The sequence below is a fragment of the Rhinolophus hipposideros genome (assembly GCF_964194185.1).
Source record: "Rhinolophus hipposideros genome assembly, chromosome: 9".
Lineage (NCBI taxonomy): Eukaryota > Metazoa > Chordata > Mammalia > Chiroptera > Rhinolophidae > Rhinolophus > Rhinolophus hipposideros.
In genome coordinates, this window is record NC_138055.1 from 33,735,320 (window position 1) to 33,757,672 (window position 22,353).

General features: G+C 32.8%; 1 protein-coding gene across 12 annotated transcripts in view; it reads right to left on the bottom strand.

Annotated features, from left to right (window-relative positions):
- Window positions 1–478: 478 nt before the first annotated feature.
- SLCO1A2 (solute carrier organic anion transporter family member 1A2) overlaps window positions 479–22,353 on the bottom strand; it is a 68,620-nt gene continuing 46,745 nt past the window's right edge. For all 12 annotated transcript variants that reach the window (XM_081060180.1, XM_081060176.1, XM_081060177.1 and 9 more), the window contains 6 exons: window positions 20,949–21,144; window positions 19,298–19,463; window positions 18,191–18,363; window positions 11,035–11,099; window positions 10,338–10,455; window positions 479–3,747 (listed from right to left, as the gene is read on the bottom strand). In XM_081060180.1, coding sequence (XP_080916306.1) covers window positions 3,528–3,747; window positions 10,338–10,455; window positions 11,035–11,099; window positions 18,191–18,363; window positions 19,298–19,463; window positions 20,949–21,144 — 938 coding nt within the window. In that variant the 3' untranslated portion in view covers window positions 479–3,527. The remainder of the gene's footprint in view (window positions 3,748–10,337; window positions 10,456–11,034; window positions 11,100–18,190; window positions 18,364–19,297; window positions 19,464–20,948; window positions 21,145–22,353) is intronic.

The following is a 22,353-nucleotide window of genomic DNA, read 5'->3' on the forward strand; positions in this document are numbered from 1 at the left end:
AGCTCTGCTGATATCTCATTGATCAAAACTGTAATCTGTAACTGTATCCAGCAGCAAAGGAGATATTCTTACATTTGTTTCACTATTTCATCAATCAGAATTGGATGTTTTCCTTCCTCTTCATCAATTCAGAGTCATCATTTCCCACCATGACCTGAATGAGAAGCTTATGTAAAAAAATTTTGATTACTTAGTGACTCACCATATGTTCATAGTGTGTAAATCATTGCTATAGAATAACCTGGTACAGTTATTTGTTGTTCTGTGTATATTTGTTCACTCTTAATAAAATGGCACCACTTGAACTCTACTTGAATTCTACAGCCTACAACTTAGTTACCGCCTTCTTACCACATGTGGACACCAACACACATATTGTCTAGAATGACGTGTAGAAATGAGAAAACAATTGTTCAGTAAACACCTATTGTAGAGCTTCAACAACTCTTATAATTAGAGGACTCAATTTCATCTCTTTCTGTAAAATCCATTCTTATTTTTTTATTAATATTGTTTTGCTGATGTGTTATTCTTTATAAAATATTATTTTTATCATGTTTTGCATGCACAGGGGGGAAAATCAGAGTATAAAAGGAACTAAAATGAAAGATGAATGTATTGTATTTTGCGCTCATGAAAATCCAATGGCACAGGCGCAAACGCTTTTAAACAATTCAAATATGTTTGTGCCAATTTTATCTTAATTTATCAAGTTTAAAATATATAAGCTTTATGCTATACAATATATAGAATGGTTATTTCCTCCCCTTCCCTGTACATTTCTTTTCCCAATTTCTGTGTTTTTTAAGTTCTTATTTTTTTTTAAGTTCCTGTAAAGATTGGTTACATGTAGAATTATAAGTAACACATTAAACCATATCTAATTCTATTAAGATTCCCCACAATTTTACTTAAGGATATTAGGGATCTTAGACTTCTCATTACCTATTTTCCTCCTGCTTCTCTTTTCTACTTCTGTCTGTTATGACGTTACCTCTACCCCATCATAAGGGAGTACGAGTACTTAGAATAAGAACTGACCTCCCCAAGCCTCATGGACTGTAACAACCGAGATCATGAGAGATCACAAAGCACTCTAACACCTACTTTCTCTGAACTTCTTTTCTCCACCAAGAAGTGTCAAGAGAGAATTCTATGCTGTCAGAGTAAAAAGTCTTCTTTCCCAGCGGGGATAAGAGTAAGCCCATGAAACTGGATCCAAAATCATGTCTTTCTGGGCCTACTATACCCCACTGAGGGTGTTCAAGTGGGTGAACTTAACTTACTTTGATCATTTCTTCAATAGAAGTTATAAAAGACTTCTATTGATACTCAAGTAAGATTCTGCTTCTCCAATTTGTCCCTATAATAAGGCGTCATGAAGGATCCCACTCATGACTCCTCTTAGTTTTCACACTCATGGTCTCACCAACACTATCTGCCTTGAAATCCATCAGAACTGATCTCATGTCAGTGATCCAACAAGCTTCAGAATTCTGAGTTATCTCTCATCCCCTTTCTTCTAATTTCCGTAAGTCTAATTTTCATACTTCTCCAATTATCTACCTTTTTCTCTCAGTCTCCATTTCCTGAAATCTGCTCATTTTCACTTTGTCCTCTAGAACTTAGAGTCCCTCATCACCCAACCCACCTATATACTCAAACCATCTATATTCTCAAACTCATAAATGGGCATTATCTTCATCAATGCACCCTTCATCAATGAACCAAAATCCGGGTTCCTCTTGACACTGCTCCCAGCAAAAAACTTCTTATGTGGTAGCTGTTTATTTTTTCTCACAACCCTCTTTTACCTTCCAGACCATTCTCCCCACTTCCTCCACTCCAGAAAAAGCAGATCCAAATTTCATGTCATTAGACCCTGACACTCAACTGTACCTCATTGCTGCAGTCATACCTCCCTTGAGTTACATTCTTTATTTCCAACGGTTTTAGCTCCTTTCTCATGTTTCAGAACTGTCCCTGTCTTGAGTCATGGTTATGTTTAATACTCCCAGAGATAAAGTCTCAAACTTCAGAAGTCCAATACTTAATTTTAATTCTTTCCCCAAAACTTGTTCTACCCAGTCTTTTTCATCTGAATTGCTTTTTTCTTATATGGCACATCCAACTGTTGAGAAAATCATGTTAGTCTTAAAAATATCTGCAGACAGTCCTGCAAGTAACTGGCCCATTTTCTATCCAGCCCAACTTGTATTCTTTGAGCTTGCCACCAGAGGCTCCTACCTATATTTCTTCTAAGTACATTCTGGATTACAGCTTCTCCAACTCTCTTCTATCCCTAGAGACACATACCCATTTCCCTTACTACACATAAATAACTATACCATATTGGCACCCACTTCTTCCATTCTTTTTCTTATTCTCCTTGCCATTAGAGATTTACATCTTTTATATACACTATCATTTCAATGGGATAAAGAATATGAGGGAGAATAAGGAGTAGATAAACATGGCTGTTCATTCTACTTTGTTGAAGCAGAAACCCGTATCACCCATAAGGTTTCTTGTACTGTATCCATAATTTCTAAAATAATACTGTGAGTAGATTTAATTTTAAATGTGCATCTTAAATTTTATTAACCTCAGTTTCATAACAGAAGCTACTTTTTAAAAGCTTCATTCTCTAATGCTTGTGTTTTAACTTAGGACACTGTGGATGTTATAAACATTGGTCTAAGGAGGCCTCCTGAATCTGGGAAAGTATTCCTTTGACAATGTCTTCACTACAAGCAAACTTTAAAAACTAGTGTTTTTCCAATATTGCCTTTTCATCCTTCGGCTCAGACACTTGTATTTAAGAGAGAGTTTAGCTACCAGGTTTGAACTGCTGAAAAAAAAATTCCAACAATCTTTGCTACATGATTTTTAATAACCTTATTAAGTTTTTCAGTACTCTGAACAAAATGAGCAAATATATAACATGAGTAATAAGGCAGAGAATTAATTGAAAGCAAGTGATGGCATATTAATGAGTAATCTATTTTCAGAGTCAAGTCTGGAATGAGTAGGAGGAATTAAAAAACAATTTCTAAATAAAATAGAAGACATAAGCTTCTTTTACGTGGAAGTAATCAATTTAAATACTTATTCACATAAGCAGGATGACAATTTCTGTCTCTAATCCCAATATCAAAGCAGAAATGCAATGGAATTAAATAGATTTTCATAACAGAAAATTTTTAGAATCATTTAAAAAAAAGACCTGGGAAATATACTCTTATTATGCATGAGTTAAAAGAGAAATTGCTGTTTTAATGTAAAAATAAAGTTGGCTCTAATATCCTGTTTTGAGGATTGTTATAAATGTCCCTCTGAGGAAAACCTCAAATGTCATGATGCCTCAGAAATACCATCAGTGAACATTTTTTTTATCTTGAGTGGAAAAAAAAAAATTGTGAGGTTCTTAAATTCAAGAAAAAGTTATCTGCAGTACCTCTACTGATTTTTAAAAACAATTAAGTTGTAGTGTGTTCTCCAACTCTGAAGCATGATATAATAGGCCTTTACAGTTTAGTTTTCAATTCACTATCATTCAAAATTTTGGAAAGTTGGTCCATTTCTTGGCACTCATTTTCCTTCCCTGTAACCTTTCCCTCTACATGCGCAGTTCCTGAAGAGGTGCTTTCACCAGGAGGATGATACTTCCTCAAAATAATTAGGATCAAAATGGCTGGAATAAAGCTTGATCCTCTTAGTGCTGCTGGCAATCCGAGGTAGATGTATCTGTTCAAAAAAAGAAATGTTAAAATACATTAAATCTTAGATAGTGTGGTGCATACAAACTAGTTTTACATAACTTTATTAATATTTTATTCCCATAAGAACAATAGCAGCTAAGTGTTTTGCAGTTTGATCATACATAAGCAGATTTTCTGAACTCGCTTATCAATTCTGTTTGTTAAAATATTTCCTTTTTTGGGCATTTTTCATCCAGAAAATCCAAATTTATTTTCTATTTTTCTAATCTTTTGTAGCTTTTTATTTTATTTTTTCACATTGAATGGAATCTCTAACATAAATGGACAGTAATTGCAGTTTTATTTCAGTATTTAATAAGAATGCTTCCAAAGAGTCACCATTAATTACAATACTTACTCTTGTTATTTTTGAGATGACCTTAATTAGGTTAAGGAAGTTCCTCTTTACTGAGTTTGCTCACAGTCTTAATTAATGTGTAAAATATCACCAAATCGTACCACATTAATAGGCTTTTTCTGATGCTGAACCATCTTTACATACCTAAAATAAACTCTTATCAGTTAGTTTTTATTCATTATTAGGTTCAATTGTTATTTTTTTTTTATTTAGGATTTTTACATGTACAAGTAAAATCAGCCTATCCTTTTTCTCCTTGCACTGAACTTGTCTAACGTAAATGTCAATATTGTGTTAGCTTTGTAAAATGAATTGGGAGATATTTCTTCTTTTTTTTCCGCCTCTCGGTATAACTTGTATAGTGTGGGAATCATCAGTTTATTGAAGATTTGTAAAACTTGCGTTAAAATCATGTAGACTTGGTCCTTTAGAAGATGGGGATTTTGACTGATTCAGTTTGATAGCTATAAAAAAACATTCATTTTATATATATAATACATATATATATGTATATATATATATATATATATATAGAGAGAGAGAGAGAGAGAGAGAGAGAGAGAGAGAGAGAGAGAGAGTAAATTTTGGTAATATACATTTTATTTTATATATAAATTTTTATATTTTAGAAAATTTTCATTTGTTTCCAAATTGTTATATCTAAAATCCCTAAGTAACTGTACTTATACATATATTCCCTTTTGCATTCTTAATAGTGTTTATTTGTATTTCCTTTCATTTGCCTTTCCAGATAATCGTCATTATCATTATATTTTAATATTTTAAAAAACATAGATTTTTATTTTTTGTTATATCTATGTGTAGCCTATTAATTTATGCTTTTATTTTCATCTTTCTACTTCTGTAATTTTCTATTATGAAACATTTCAAGAATACAGGGGAAAAACTTTAAACATGTCTGTACTCACCACCCAGGTTTTTTAAATGATTAATTTTTTCTATTTTTATTTCAGACCAATTTAGAAGAAAATACTAATACATTTAAGTCCTCTGTATACCCCTATGATCCAATTTATTACCTTCTAAACCCAACCCAGAAGTAACACTATGTTGAATTTTATGGATTTTGTTCCTAGTTTATTTTTATAGTTGTGCAAAGTGTGTGTATATATACATTCTTGATATGTACAATTATTTTATATATTTTTACATTTTAAATAATTGGCATAATACTATATTTTTATTCTGAAATTTTCTGTATTAACCCACCACTTTAAAACTATGTTTATACGTGAGTTCTACTTTGTTTATTTTTAACTATTGCACCAAATTCCAATGTATGAACACACCACAACTTATTAATCTATTTTCCTATTGGACACTTTTATTCAAATTTTTTCTAATATCAAAATACTGTAATAACCCCCCTTTTACATGTCTTCTTGTGAATGTAAGCAAGAGTTTCTCTAAAATATGTCTCAGGATCATAGGTTATGCAGTTTAGTAAATATAGCCCAAAAGTTCTCTGCATGGTCTTTTTTCACCACCAGCAGTGTATGAGAATTCCCTATGCTCCCAGTTTGTGTCCTATCACACTTTATCATCAACAGTATCTTCTGTTGTAGATAAAATTTAAAATATTACATGCAGCCATATTTGCCCATTTATCGCTCTCAGATTTTGTTTCAACCCAAACCAAAAGCAATAAGGATCATAAAAATATTAGGATCTGCTGTTGTTGGTGACCTGTCTGCTATTGGTCTAATTGTTATTTCTTTGTAGGCTACATGGTTATTTCTCTGGGTAACTTTTATGTTTGTTCTTTTTTTTTTTAACCTTGAGTGTTTGTAATTTTACTCTGATATGTCTGTTTATATTTATTCTATTAGGCATTTGAAATGCACTTTTTATCTAAAAATCCATGTCTCTCTTAAATTCTAGGAAATTCTAAACCATGAATCCTTTAGGTTATCTCTGCCATTTCCTTCATTATCTTTTCTAGAAATCTTCTAAAATATGTTTTAATTGTTAATTGGTCATTAATATTGCTTAGGTAGTTCATTTTTGTTTAATCAGTTCGGATCATTAATTTACATTTTAAATAAATTCTTTTGTACTCTCTTCTAGTTCACCAATTCTTGTTTTAATCACATTGACTTGAAATTTATTATATATTTAGGATTGCTTTTATTATTTCAATGCTATATATTTAATTTCTAATATTTCTAAGAGTACTTTTTTGATATTTCTGCTAGTTTTTTCCCCCATTATTTCTTGTTCATTTTTAATGGATAGTAAATGCCATCCATTTACTACTTTTCATTCTATTTAGCTGGTCAAGTATACTTATTTTAAAACTTTTCTCATACTCTGAAATTAAATCTGCAGTGGAATCATCTTTCAATTGGTAATTTGTGTGCTTATGTTTTGTACTATTCAATATGTACTATTGAATTTCTTCACGTGTTTTTAATTTTTAGTTTGTAAGCTCCTTTTGAGTATTTTATTGTTATTGCTGGTTGGTTGTTTTGGTTTTATTTTCTTGGCTATTTGTATATACTCCTCCAAATCTGATAAATTTTCCTTTGCTTTTCCCAATTCCCCAGGTCCTTACTCCAACCTAGTTCTTATAATTTTGAGTGATTTTTCGTAGTAATACTAGGAATAACCACAGATGTAACATATCACTTGGTTTAGTTATTTGGCATATCTGTGTATTATTCCCTCCTTACTAACACAGCAATGATCTGCAAAAGGTTTTTGTTTGTTTGTTTGTTTGTTTGTGTAACCACTGTTACAGTGAGGTTTGCATTAGCTTTGCAGCACTGCTGAAACAAAGCACCACAAACTGGATGTATTAAAACAGAAGAACTTTATTATCTCAGAATTCTGGAGGTGAGAAGTCTAAAATCAAGATGTTGGTCAGGCTATGCTTCCTCTGAAGGCTCCAGGAAAGAATCTTTCCTATATTCTTCCTTGCTGGTACTAGCTTCTAGCAATCCTTATCATTCCTTGGTTTGCAGATGTATTGCTGCAATCTCTACCTTTATCACCACATGGTGTTCTCCATGTGTCTCTGTGTCTCCTTTCCTCTTCTTATAAGGACACCAGTGATTGGATTTAGGGCCCACTCTAATCCAGTGTGACCTTATCTTAATTACTAAGACCATTTGCAAAGACCCTATTTCCAAATAAGATATGCTGAGGTTGTAGGTGGACATTAAATTTTGAGGTATACTACTCAACCCAGTCCAAGGGTGTTCTACCCCACCACTTGGATTAAAACATTGAATCTGAACTGAGTCTCTCGACTCCTTGGAAGTACTTTATTTTTCCTTTGGAAGCTGCTCTAGAAACCACTTCCTGTTTCTAGGCTCAGAGCCTTTACATTTGGCCTTTGAATTCAGTTCTGTTTACTCCAATTATGTTTCTGTTTATATTTGGTTCAGAAAAACAGGATGTCCAGGACGATGTTTAGAATATCTTTGAACCTAGATGTGGCCCTTTTGAATTTTAAAAACGTATTGTACCTATTGTTCTTATTTAAGATAGGAAATGAGTCAATATGTGACTTATTGAAACATTTGTCAGGTTCTACTTTACTTGAAGTTACTTTGCTGTCCTTTCTTAATTTTGAGTTCAATATTCGGTCTTTTTAAAATATAAATATACATTTAAAGTTCTAAATATCCCTCTGAACACTAGATTAGCTTCATCCCATAAGTTTTTCTATTCAGTGCTTTCATTGACGTAAAAGTTCTAGTTACTTAATTATTTTTATTTTTATTTATTCTTTCTTTAACCCATGAGTAATTCCAAACATGGAGGTTAGCAATATTTTATCACAGGTTTCTAATTCCATTGGGGACAGAAAACAGGTTTTAATGGTGTCAACATTTGGATTTTTTTTTTTAATTTCTTTATGGCATAGGACAGGTCAGTTGTTATAAATGCTTACTATAGGCTTGAGAAGAATATATATTCTATGGTTGGCTTTAAAATTGCTATCTATGTATGAGATAACTCATACAATGTAGTAATTCATATCTTCTGTATTTCATATTCACTTGTTAGAGAAGTGTGTTGAAATTTTCCACTCTGTAGACTTTTTTCTTGCAATTTTGTGAGTTTTTGTTTTATATATTTGAGGTTATATTGATAATACATTTATATGGGTTTGTAATTGTTATATATTCTTGATAAAGTGTTTCTTTTATTTTTAAGTAATATCCTCTTTAACTCTATTAATCCCTTTCACTTGATTAATAAATTCTACTTTGTCTCACAGTCATTAATGTAACCAGAGAAGTTTGATTTAATATTTACCTGGTATATTTTTTCTGACCTTTGTCTTCAACCTTTCTTTGAATTATATTCTTATAACAATCTTATATTCTGGCTCTTATAAATAACATATAGCTGAAATTTTGAAAACTCCAATGTGAAAGTCACTATCTTTCAGAGAGCAAGTTCAATTTGTTTGTAGTTATTGTGAAACCTGGTTCATTTAGGCTTATTTTTTCAACTTATTTTACATGCTGTTTTTTCCTATTTCTTATTCCATTGAAATTTTCTTAATATTTCTCTCCCTTTCTATTAGATGGGAATAAAAGTAAGTGATAATCTTCAAATTTTTGGCAAAATTTAATCGGTATTTCTATTCTCGAGAACTTTAAAAAAGTCCTAGATTTTATCTGGATTTTAAGCTAACAATTTAACCTTCCATTAGCTGCGTAGATGCTGGCAGAAGATAAAAGACACCATGGTTAGAGACAAAGGACTTTTTTACTATGGTACAGCAGTTAACCCAAGCTTCATATTCAGGTTAGTTTTCCTTAATCCCTCAGTCCCAAAGAGGTGACACAGAAAGAAGCCCATGTGAATGTGGTACACACATTGGGTTTAGGTCACAGCTAAGAAAACCCAAGTTTAGGAAATCCCAATCTTTTAAATGTGTTGTAAGCAAATCTGCCAACTTTAGTCCCAGAGGGAGATTTTACTTTATCATCCTGGACAACAAACTCTGCTCCAGACAGAAACACCATCAATATCTTCCAAGGTCATGTGTTGCTAAAACATTCTTGAAAAAAATAGTACAGAACAAAAGCCTCTGTGAACAAGGTACACAGAAATGCAAGGGACCCATGGAGAATTCTCTACCAAAAATATATGCCTCTTGTTTCTATACAACATTTAGTTTCTGGTGAATTTTCTCATGAGTGCACTGTATCATTCTACTTGTTCTGACTAAGGATGGTACCAAATATAATTATTTTGTCTGAAATAGCATTTGATGAATGCTGTTATCAAAAGGCCATTATCAACAGGTATCCAAGTAGCAGGATGAAGCCAACCTATTCCAGTAATCCACAGGGTTCCACAATCATGATACAAACCCATTGCATGTACAGTATACACTGGGCCCACCTCCACATAACCCCAGTGAAACTTTAGGTAAAAGAGGAACTATGAAAAGCATGAATCTCAGGCTGTCTGCTCTCTTCATAGTTCTTGATAGTGAAGTCCTTGACAGTCCTTTTACTGATAAAGATATGACCTTAGAATGTTTTAAACAGTGCTAAATTGCTTTTTTTTTTTTTTTTTAAATTCTGAAAGAGTTTTCTTACTACCCCATCAGGAGAAGTTAATACAGATTTAAGTGAAATTCAGGTCTCCAAATGAAAAAAAGAACACAAAATAGAAAAAAATGGAAGAATTTTGTTTAAAAACTGGTTAATATTATCTCATGTGTTTTGTTCAAAATCAAATCTACATTAACAAAAAATAAGAGACATGAAGACTATTATGTCAGCTAAATTTAATGAGAGAGAACAAGTATCATTTTGGAGATCAGAGGTGGAAGATGAAAGGAAGAAGGATTGAGGCTAGCAAGATTCTCAAGTGATGTGAGATGACATGGAGATACTTTAGAGAATGATGTAATGTAAATTTAGATAGGCAGCTTATATACAGCCATTACCACCAATAATGTATTGACTGCAACCAATTTAACAAACAACATTTTGAAATGCTATGTTAAGGAAATCTCCATGCTTATATTTATAAAATACTTTGAGAATAATGAGGAAATAAAATTCTAGTATACAAATAAAAAATGAAGATATAGTATCATTAACTATCCTGGAAACAAAGCAAAAGTAAACTAGTCACTTGACGAGAAAATGTTAAATGTGAGTGATGCCATTTTACGCAGAGTCTACGCTAAGAAAAAAAGATATTTAAAAAATTATCTTTACCTGAAGTTGGTGGAATCATATATCCTGCATGCTCCTGACTCACCAGATTTCAAAGTTGCCCAGTGTAAACATGTAGAGTCTATTAAAGCACCAAAATATATAGGTGCAGGAATTCCAGCTACAATAAAAGGGAGAAAGAAAAATCCATCAACAAGGTAAAAATTAAGATACATTCTTTTGTTTAGAAACATGTCAATTTTATCTATTTGTAAAACAAATTAAGTTTAATGAAATATGAATCTAATGCTTTAAATTTTATTTTTGGAAATTAGAAATTACTTTTAGTAAAGTTTCTAGATTATAAAGGATAGGTAATCTGATGAATGAATGCAACATAAAATTATTAATAGAGAAAAACATTGAATTAATATTTTTTCTATAATATTTTTTTCTGTAATATTTTTTTCTGTAATATTTGGGCAAATCATGTGTACATTTTATTGTAACATATAATTTCCTGTTCATTTGCTTTTCAAATCTAATAGTTGAAAAGCAGAATTAAGGTCAGATAGGACTTTTTCAAGTAAAAGAAAGAAGTTCTCCATTTATTCTTGTACTTTGTTCTTCTACTAATAGCAAAGTGCTGTTTGCAAGGAGGAGGAATATTTGCTAGACTGTTACTCTGAAAGAGTGACTTCATTTACTTAGTATTTAATAATGGTCTAATGCAATGTTCGGAAAAGATAACTATTTTTACCAAATACTCTTGTGGAAAATGCATGTAATCCCACACCAAGAGACTTCTCTTGAGGTTTGACACACCTAAAAATATAAATGAATCAATGAATAAAATAAAAATAAAAATTTAAAAACTACCACATACAATGGAATATTACTCATCAATAAAAAAGAATGAAATCTTGACATTTGTGACAACATGGATGGACCTAGAGGGTATTATGTTCAGTGCAATAAGTTAGAGAAAGAAAAATGCTGTATTTTTTCACTTATATGTGGAATCAAAAAATATAATACAAATGAATAAATAAAACAAAACAGAAATAGACCCATGGATATAGAAAACAAGCTGAAGGTTGCCAAAAGGGAGACTGGAAAGATGGGTAAAATTTTAAAAAAATAAAAAAAATGTTAAAAAAATAAAGCACTTTTTTTTAAAATAAATAAAAATAAAATGAAAACTATATATTTTTTAAAGGACTGTTCTTGTGTTAGTAACACACTGAGCATTAGAAAATGTCCTTTCACGCTCAGGTTTTTCCTCAAGGCCTGATGATCACGTTTGTAGCCTCAGGAGCCTCACTTCTGGTCCTTGGCATTTCACCCAACAGTTTTTGCTCATTCATTTCTATCAAAGTTATTGAAGAAACTATTTCATATCAATCAATTTCTATCCTTTCATTGAAGTAGTGTTTCTTGATTCTAATGGTTCAAACTTTTGTGTAAAATAAAAACAATGCCACCCCACCTGTATTTGTTATTTTTTTTAATTAATTTTATTGGGGTGACAATTCTTAGTGAAATAACATAGATTTCAGGTGTACAATTCTGTATTACATCGTCTATAAATCCCATTGTGTGTTCACCACCCAGAGTCAGTTCTCCTTCCATCACCATATATTTGATCCCCTTTACCCTCATCACCCACCCCCCACCCCCTTACCCTCTGGTAACCACTAAATTATTGTCTGTGTCTATGAGTTTTTGTTTCTCATTTGTTTGTCTTGTTCTTTTTGGTTTATATACCACATATCAGTGAAATCATAGGGTTCTCTGCTTTTTCTGTCTGACTTATTTCACTTAGCATTATTCTCTCGAGATCCATCCATGTTGTCACAAATGCTCCTATATCATCTTTCCTTAACGCCGAATAGTATTCCATTGTGTATATGTACCACAACTTCTTTATCCATTCATCTATCGAAGGACATTTTGGTTGTTTCCATGTCTTGGCCACCGTAAACAAAGCTGCAATGAACATTGGCGTACACGTGTCTCTATAGAGAAATGCTTTTATATTTTTGGGGTAGATACCCAAAAGAGCGATTGCTGGGTCATATGGTAATTCTGTTCGTAATTTCTTGAGGAACCTCCACACTGCCTTCCATAGCGGCTGCAGCAGTCTTCATTCCCACCAACAGTGTATGAGAGTTCCTTTTTCTCCACAGCCTCTCCAACACTTGTTACTATTTGTTTTGTTGATGAAAGCCATTCTGACTGGGGTGAGGTGATATCTCATTGTGGTTTTCATTTGCATTTCTCTGATGATTAGCGATGTTGAGCATTTTTTCATATGTCTATTTACCATTTGTATATCCTCTTTGGAGAAATGTCTCTTCAGGTCCTCTGTCCATTTTTCAATTGGGTTGTTTGTTTTTTTGTTGTTGAGTTTCATGAGTTCCTTGTATATTTTGGATATTAGCCCCTTATCAGAGGAACTGTTTGCGAAAATCTTCTCCCATTCAGTTGGTTGCCTCATTATTTTGTCAATAGTTTCTTTTGCTGTGCAGAAGCTTTTCAGTTTCATATAATCCCATTTGTTTATTTTAGTTTTTACTTCCATTGCCTTTGGAGTCAAATTCATAAAATGCTCTTTGAACCCAAGGTCCATAAGTTTAGTACCTATGTTTTCTTCAATGCAGTTTATTGTGTCAGGTCTTATGCTTAAGTCTTTGATCCATTTTGAATTAATTTTGGTACATGGTGACAGATAGCAGTCCAGTTTCATTCTTTTGCACGTAGCTATCCAATTCTGCCAGCACCATTTATTGAAGAGGCTGTCTTTCCTCCATTGTATGTTTTTAGCTTCTTTGTCAAAAATTATCTGTCCATATTTATGTGGTTTTATTTCTGGGTTTTCAATTCTATTCCATTGGTCTATGTGTCTGTTTTTCCACCAATACCAAGCTGTTTTGATTATTGTAGCCCTGTAGTACAAGGAAAAATCAGGGAGTGTGATACCTCCAGTATTGTTCTTCTTTTTTAATATTGCTTTGACTATTCGGGGTCTTTTGTGGTTCCAAACAAATCTGATGATTTTTTGTTCTATTTCTTTAAAAAATGTCATTGGGATTTTAATGGGGATTGCATTAAATCTGTATATGGCTTTGGGTAATATGGCCATTTTAACTATGTTGATTCTTCCAATCCATGAGCACGGAATGTCTTTCCATTTCTTTGTGTCTTCTTCAATTTCTTTCAAAAATGTCTTATAGTTTTCAGCATATAAATCCTTCACATCCTTGGTTAAGTTTATTCCTAGGTATTTTATTCTTTTTGCTGCAATTGCAAAAGGAATTGTTTTTTCTATCTCTTTTTCTGAGATTTCATTGTTGGTATATAGGAAAGCAATGGACTTTTGTACGTTGATTTTGTAGCCAGCAACTTTACTGTATTCATTGATTGTTTCTAATAGCTTTTTGGTGGAGTCTTTAGGGTTTTCTATGTATAGCATCATGTCATCTGCAAAGAGTGACAATTTAACTTCTTCATTCCCAATTTGGATGCCTTTTATTTCTTTCTCTTGCCTGATAGCTCTGGCGAGGACTTCCAACACTATGTTGAAAAGCAGAGGTGATAGGGGACAACCTTGTCGTGTTCCTGAACGTAGAGCAAAGGGCTTCAGCTTTTCACCATTAATTATGAGGTTAGCTGAGGGCTTGTCGTATATGGCCTTTATTATGTTGAGGTATTTTCCTTCTATACCAATTTTAGTAAGTGTTTTAATCATAAATGGATGTTGTATCTTATCAAATGCTTTTTCTGCATCAATTGATAGAATCATATGATTTTTGTCCTTTATTTTGTTTATGTGATGTATCACATTGATGGATTTGCGAATGTTGAACCATCCTTGTGCCCCGGGGATGAACCCCACTTGGTCGTGATGAATAACCTTTTTAATGCATTGTTGTATTCGATTTGCTAGAATTTTGTTTAGGATTTTAGCATCTGTATTCATCAGAGATATAGGTCTGTAGTTTTCTTTTTTTGTGTTGTCCTTACCAGGTTTTGGTATCAGGGTAATGTTGGCCTCATAAAATGAGTTAGGGAGTACTGACTCTTCTTCAATTTTTTGGAAGAGTTTGAGCAGGATTGGTATTAGATCCTCTTTGAAGGTTTGGTAGAATTCACTGGTGAAGCCATCTGGTCCAGGACTTTTGATTTTGGGAAGGTTTTTGATGACTGATTCAATTTCGTTACTGGTGATCGGCCTGTTAAGACTTTCCAGTTCTTCATGATTCAGCCTTGGAAGGCTATATGTTTCTAAGAACTTGTCCATTTCTTCTAAGTTATTAAATTTGGTGGCATATAGTCCTTCATAGTATTCTTGGATGATCCTTTGTATTTCTGTGGTGTCCGTGATAACTTCCCCTTTTTCATTTCTGATTTTGTTAATTAGTGTCTTCTCTCTTTTTATCTTAGTGAGTCTAGCCAAGGGTTTGTCGATTTTGTTAATCTTTTCAAAGAACCAGCTTTTTGTCACATTAATTTTTTCTATTGTCTTTTTGTTCTCTATTTCATTTAGTTCTGCTCTGATTTTTGTTATTTCCTTTCTTCTGCTGACCTTGGGTTTCGCTTGTTCTTCTTTTTCTAGTTTTTTAAGGTGTAACATGAGGTTACTTATTTGGGATTTTTCTTGTTTCTTGAGATAGGCCTGTAATGATATAAATTTCCCTCTTAAAACTGCTTTCGCGGCATCCCAAAAATTTTGGTAGGATGTATTTTCATTGTCATTTGTTTCTATGTATCTTTTGAGCTCTCCTCTAATTTCTTCTTTGACCCAGTCGTTCTTTAAAAGTATGTTGTTTAATCTCCATGTATTTGTGTTTTTTCCTGCTTTCTTTTTGTAGTTGATATCCAATTTCAAAGCTTTGTGATCAGAGAATATGCTTGGTATGATTTCAATCTTCTTAAATTTGCTGAGGCTGATTTTGTGTCCCAATATATGGTCTATCCTTGAGAATGTTCCATGTACACTAGAAAAGAATGTATAGTCTGATGTTTTAGGATGAAATGCTCTATATATGTCAATTATGTCCAATTCATCTAATGTGTCATTTAGGGCTGCGATTTCGTTATTTATCTTCTGTTTGGATGATCTATCCATAGCTGTCAATATATTTGTTATTTTTATTAACAAAATGCAGAAATGCCAAGAATTTACCTAAGTAAATGTAAGACAGAAGTAAAGCAATAAAAAGAATTTTCAAAGGAAAGTGATAGTAAATCCAAAGTAAACATACTTTCTAAGTGATGTGGTCATACTGATTCCTTTATTCTTTCCAAAAATTCTCCTACCTTTTCATTGCCTATAAGGAGAAATGAAGACTATAATTCCCCAGTGGCACTTTTTGTGCCCCACTTACTTCAGCGTCAACATTGCTACCTACTCAAAGAATTCACTTTGAGAGTTGCTATGCATTGCATTCCTTTCCCTGATTAACTCTAAGCTGACAAATAAAAGCACTTTCTTACAAAAGGCCGCATTACTTTTTTTAGCAAAAACATTATCTTATTGGTATTTTCTTAGTTACAAATATACTACTGGGTTCTAATTACTCCACTAACTCATAGATTGAAGCATAGTTGATCTAGACATTATATATCTAACACATAGGTTATTTAGACAACATCAGTGATTTTACTCAAAAGGAAGAAAAGCCAGGAGACTTAGCAGAACCTTCTTGGTCCCATGGTTTCCATTTAATACAGGAAATAGGGCATTTAAATTGTACTGAAGAATTTTTCTTTCTTCTCTATCTCTAATAGCCCACTTTATGATCTCATAGAAGCATGAAATCTTAAAATGTAAGCAGTTTAAACTTCTTCAAACACTATAATTAATTGGCATTGATAATAACAATTTCTAGAATAGAATTCAGGGATCGGAAAGGAAAACTAAAATGCAATAAATGCAATTATGGATAAATGCTGATAGAAATTTAAATAGTTCTTTAAAACTAGCAGAGCAGCATAGATGTTACTGCTCAACCATCAGGGTGGAATATCCATAGAGATTCCACACAAAAAAGGGTAAGTATATTCATAAAATTCCAGCTGTACCATATAATCTTGGCAGAAAATTAAGGAATAGAGACATGAAGAGAGCTGAAAGCATGACTAAGTACTTGTCTTATAAGGGCGTGGCTATTAATATTGAAAAGTTTTTTAATTGATAAACAAAACAGACACATAGTTAAGAATTTCAATAGGTTAACTATTTGGAAAATATAGCTTTCAAAGTAGAAGAAGAAAATCCAATATATACAGTGTAAAGCAAAAAAACCCACAAAAAAACAAAAGAAAAAGAAGAGCAAGTCAAATAAATAAAATGTATGAAATAAAATGGCAAAAAGAGCCCTATAACAATAATTACAATAAATATAAGTGGGTTAACCTCACCAATATCAGATTCCAAAATCAGATCTAACAAAGTGTATATGAACTGGAATAGAACATTAAAGATTAAAAGGGAAGGAAAAAGAAATAACAGGTAACAATGAACCAAAAGAAACCTAGAACTGCAATTTTAGTAACAAACAAACTAGAATTCCCTGAAAGAAATGATGAAAAAATAAAGAAGAAAATTATGTGCTGGTACTAATAGAAGTATAATGATCAAAGGCACATTTCTGCATTCTCAATATAGCCTCCAAATATATAATATTTTTAAAAGTCACATAATTATACATAGAAAAACATCAGAAATTTTGAGATTTTAACACATATCTCTGAAAAACTGATGGATTAAGCAGACAAAAAAAAAGTATAGATTTACAAAAGTTAGATAACGCAATGATTTACTTCAATCCAAGAAATACGGGAACCAAATACCCAAAATGCAGAAGGTACACACTCTTTCCAGAAACACATGAAATACTCAAAAATCAACCATGCATTAGGCCACAAAGAAAAACCTCAATATTTCCCCTTAAAATCTTACGTCTTTCAAATTATGCTGTGTGAACATAAAAATGAAATAATAAGACACCTATAGAAATGTCCCATATATATGGAAGTTATATAACACAATAATAACTAATAAACTAATTTTGATGTGTGGGTGCCTGTGGTGAGAAGAAGTGGGAAATGGAATGAAGAAATAAAAATAAAGGAAAATAAAACGAGAGAAATCTTACTTCGATCTATGATGATAATGTGCTATGAACTGAGAATTATGATTAACTGCTTCTGAGTTCCAATGAAAAAATTTTAAAAGGAGAAAAAGAAATGTAAAGTTTCTTTACTAGGTATGTTTAGAATTGTTTACTAGACATGAAAAATGCTGTAATCAAAAGAACACATGTACAGTATACTAAAATTTGAATTACCTCTGAAGTTTCCAACTTTCAGTAAGCCCTTCATCATTTGTGTCTCACAATAACCTGATAGGAGAGATGAGCATTTATTATTATGCCCATTTTTATTAAAGAAAAATGGAACTCAGAAAAGTCAAGTGACCTGCCTAATGCCCTATAGATAGTAATAGGTGCAACGGGGACTTCTGACAGCTTCACACTCCACAGTCCTATAGGTTGGACCATAGGATCTGACTGCTAGGCAATCACTCTTTACCTAGCAAAATAACCATTTCATATGGTTTACCCTAAAATAGAAATGTGTCTCTTTTTGTGTTAAACAAGGAATGTTTCACTAATTTAACTCTAAGAAATAAGGAAGGAAAGATACAAAGGGAAATGCCAACAGATAAATATTTATGTTGCTAACTCTAAGATTTTGTAAATTTCAACAATGCTTAATGTGATACTCTTAATAAATGATATATTACAGCACTGAATTCTTAGATACCCTGAGCTCCAAGTGACAGTCTCAAAAAGTTACCGCAATAAATGATCAGAAAGGAATCTAAATCAAGAAAATAATTTGTGTACCTCAGGAGAACCATATATCCAGGTATGGCCGATAAAGAATAAACAAAACTGCTAATCATCGACAAGATTAAAAAGTACTGAAGCATCATGGAGCAGTCCCGTCCTTTGCCACACAGCCCAAGAACTGCAGATGAATTTCCTGATCTTTGAATACAGCTACAGTTGTGCAACACCTGTCAAAAAATAATATATCCTATTTAAGGAAGAAAAATTGTCAATACAAATCTCAAATATTTTCTACATAGCCAATTGGATCAAAATGGACACTGTTTACTCCCTTTATTCTCATCTCCTTTATGGTATTGCTCAAGAGCCTAAAAGAAAACGTAGAAGGGTGGTTTCAGAAATACAGTGTCTCTCTCTAAATATACGGAGTGAATTTGCAATAGCTCAGCTATCCTGAAGTCATGCTTTATAAAATTCCTTCTGTTTTGATACAGTATAAAATATGACAAAATTTATTTCAAAATGTTCAATTGAAATATTTATCATTAGATACTTAAACAAAGCTTTGTTTCAAAAATTATAGTTTATTGCAAAAACAGAGTAAAGTCAACTCTTTTTGAATTCTTATATGTTTCCAGGCATCAATAAGAACCAAAAGTTCTACGTTACTTTGATCACCAACCAACATTATAAGTATTATGACATTTTTTAGGCAAGAAAACATGCCTAATTCAATTTTCTTACAAAGTTGCCAGAATGTGAAAAACACAGAAAAATACATATGAACAGAAAAGAAAAAAAGATAAAGCAGCAAAACAATTAGCTGGATAATTAAGATCAAAACAGCCAACTTTATGTCAATGATAAAAGTATTTCAGTCCAGAGTATTTTAAAAACAAATTATTTGAGTAATATTGTCAACTGCTATGAAAGTAAAGATTAGTGCTCAGACACTGTAAAAGTTTAAAATAGGATATAGGAAATAAAAAGTAAATCAAATGAGCATATTAAAGTAACTTATTTTTTCCACAAAAGAAATTAATTTGTTTTTGAGAAAAGATGTTAATTTTATTTTTATCAAATGTGCCCCCAGTTCATAGTTGAAAAGTGCTAATGTAGTGCATAAAGCAAAAGTTCTGTTTAAAAAAAAGTTTGTTTTACCATGTTTATTCCTGTTCCAACAAATGTCTCACAACCAGCAAGACAAGCTGACATATATGACAAACCATTGCTTCCACACACAGGGTCCCATGTTTTAGTTGGACAGTTGCAATCCATATTGCAGTCAGCAAGAATGGCATTTCCAACATATAAATCTTGTTGCATTCTGAAATGATTTAAAATAATGCCATGAATATTGAAAGACTATTAGAGCCTGCCTCTCTCTCTCTCTCTCTCTCTCTCTCTCTCTCTCTCTCTCTCTCTCTCTCTCTCTCTCTCACTCTAATCTCAATTCTCTAGTTCACAATTAAATTTCCTCTCCTCCCCAAAATAGAAACAGAAATCTTTTAACCATCAATGTGTAGCCTCGGTGCTATCGATCTGGCATTAAAGATACTGTTTCAGTGACCACATAGCCACTTTTTCACTGATTAGTTTCAGATAAACAAAAAGTCAATAAATAAGCATTAATTGAGTGCCTACCATATGGGAGATGTTTTTTCAGGTATTAATAGAACTGAAAAATAAAGATGACCTAATCCCTGTGGTTGATTCATATGGTGGAAAATAAATTTAAAAAAGATATTTTATAAAAGCAATTTCAGGGGCTCACTTGAAGAATCAAAATCTGTAATTCAATATATAATACAGATAATACATTTAGCTCTAGAAACATAACTATGTGAGTAAATAAATACATTCTTCTAGTATAAAAATGGATCCGGAACTGAAATCAGATACAACCTATATTGCCATCTTGATGACCGCTCATCCAAAAAGCCTGGCCAGAAAACCTGGTAAGCCATAGAGCTAGTAGCCCTGCTCTATTGTTACGGATAGCCTCTGGCTCCACATAACCAAGGAGCTTGAACAGTGATATTGTGCATCCTTAGAGCCTAGCCTACGGTACTGCCGAACTGTGGAACCCAGCCTATAGCACTGCCCAGCAGCAGAGCCCAGCCTATCGCCCTAAAATTGCTGAACAGAGCCTGCAGCCTTATTCAGTCAGGGAACCTAGCTGGTGACCCCGCCCAATCATGGAGCACCGCCTGCAGCCTAGCTCGATGAGATAATGTGGACAATTACCCTGAAGGAACAGGGAGCACAGTCTCTAGCACCATCCAACCTTCCTATAAACCCAGATCACCCTCAAAATACAAATCTAAAACTCTTCAATAATACAGACATAACTATACAAATGACATATATGAATTTGTGTCATGTATTATTATTCAGCTATGCTAAATTTCAGCCCATTATGCAAACATAGAAAGGCAATTGAGACTGTATAGACAACTCTTAATTTTATCCATTTATGGGAGTATAAAATATCTGGATAGTATATCCTAATTCAACTAGAAACTATAGGTAGCTTTCTTTGGATATGCACTTTAATACCTACTAGGATATCACAAAGACACACACACACACACACAATCAAACTCACTAACCCTGTGATATGTTCCCAAACTCTTTAATAAACCTAGAGCCTGAAGGGATTGGGTCATAACTGACAAACGAAGAAAAGATGGAAGACCATGGATTACTGCCACTAACTTCAATTAGCAAATAATTCAGTCATGGATTATCATTGGAGAAATATGTTATTATCAGTTCAAAGTTTATAACATTCGCTAGTAAAAAAACATACCCTTCATAAGAGGTGGTTATGCCTGCAACTGAAGAATTATCACAGATCATGAAAAAACTCCAAAAATAGAGAAGAAAGTCAAGTAAAGATAACCAAAATCCTATGTAAGCAGCTTGTTTGATAGTAATCTTGAACTTCTTCATAATTAAACCACCAACTATATATCCAATGCATACTGGAGGTAAGTTATAAATACCTATAAATGCAAGAAAAATGTTACTTATAATGTGACTTAGCAAAGGAACAAATACGGTATCATTTTTATCCAACATGTCCTACATAAGAAACCATTTAGGTCCAATAAACAGTGAAGAAGGGTGATTGAATTTTATCCCTACTTACTTACATATTACTTACAGAGAGGTTTTAGAAGTGCCCCTCAATGTCAAAGTATATTTTGAAGACTGTTATTATTTATTTAATTAATTGCAGTAGCTTGTAAATTTCTTATAGGTAAGGATGATAATCTATGTATCTTTTCTTAGGATTCAGATAGGAGTAACAAGTCAGAGTTCACCAGTAATGTGTTGCTTTCTATTCTTTGGAGTTCATATATATCATATATATAATCATATATATATGATTTATGAATTATATATATGATTTATGAATTATATGATTTTGTTGTTTATTCCAACTCTGGTTGTTAAGAATTTGACTCAGTTCAAGGTATTTTAGAAAATCACTGCCGAGTCTGTGATTGTCAAATGTATTTACATTTCATGTTTTGCTGCTACTGCTGCTAGTGATCAGCACTCTCCCCAACCTACTCCTCCCTCCAAAAAAGGAAAAAAAAGAAGAAAGAGGAAGACAGCCCCAGGTTGCATTCTTACATGTCAGGGTCTGTTTAAATCACTTATTTGGGAGAGCTTGTTAAAAATCCCTTACAGAGTCCCACACCAGAGAGTCCGATTTATTGTGTTTGAGGTGGGCACCAGGTACCTGAACTTTAAACAAACACTGAGGTGATGTGAATGCAGGTAGTATAGGAAATTCGCTTTCAAAACTGTTAAAAAGATTCCTGGAGAAACCTAAGGTAGGGGATAGTGTAGTCACAAGAAAATTAGAATGTATGGACTGCAGAGACATCTCAAATCACCAGGGGAACCAGGGAACTAAATTAGAAGGAGCATGGAATTTATGACTAGGAACCAAGAGTAAAATGTGAGAGTAAAACGTTGACACCTAACGAATTAACTCTGTCTTTCTTTTTCTTATTAATGGATTGCCTATCCGAAAATTGTGCCTATTTTGTGCATTCCCCAAGATTTCGACAAATATTTTAAATTTGTGTTCTGGCTGGAGAGAGAGAGGATTTCCTGGCTTTCTTCTCTTCCTACTCTTTGTTGATTTCAATGGCAAAGGGAAGGGGGGAAATGTACCAGAGGCAGAAAAATCTTAACAG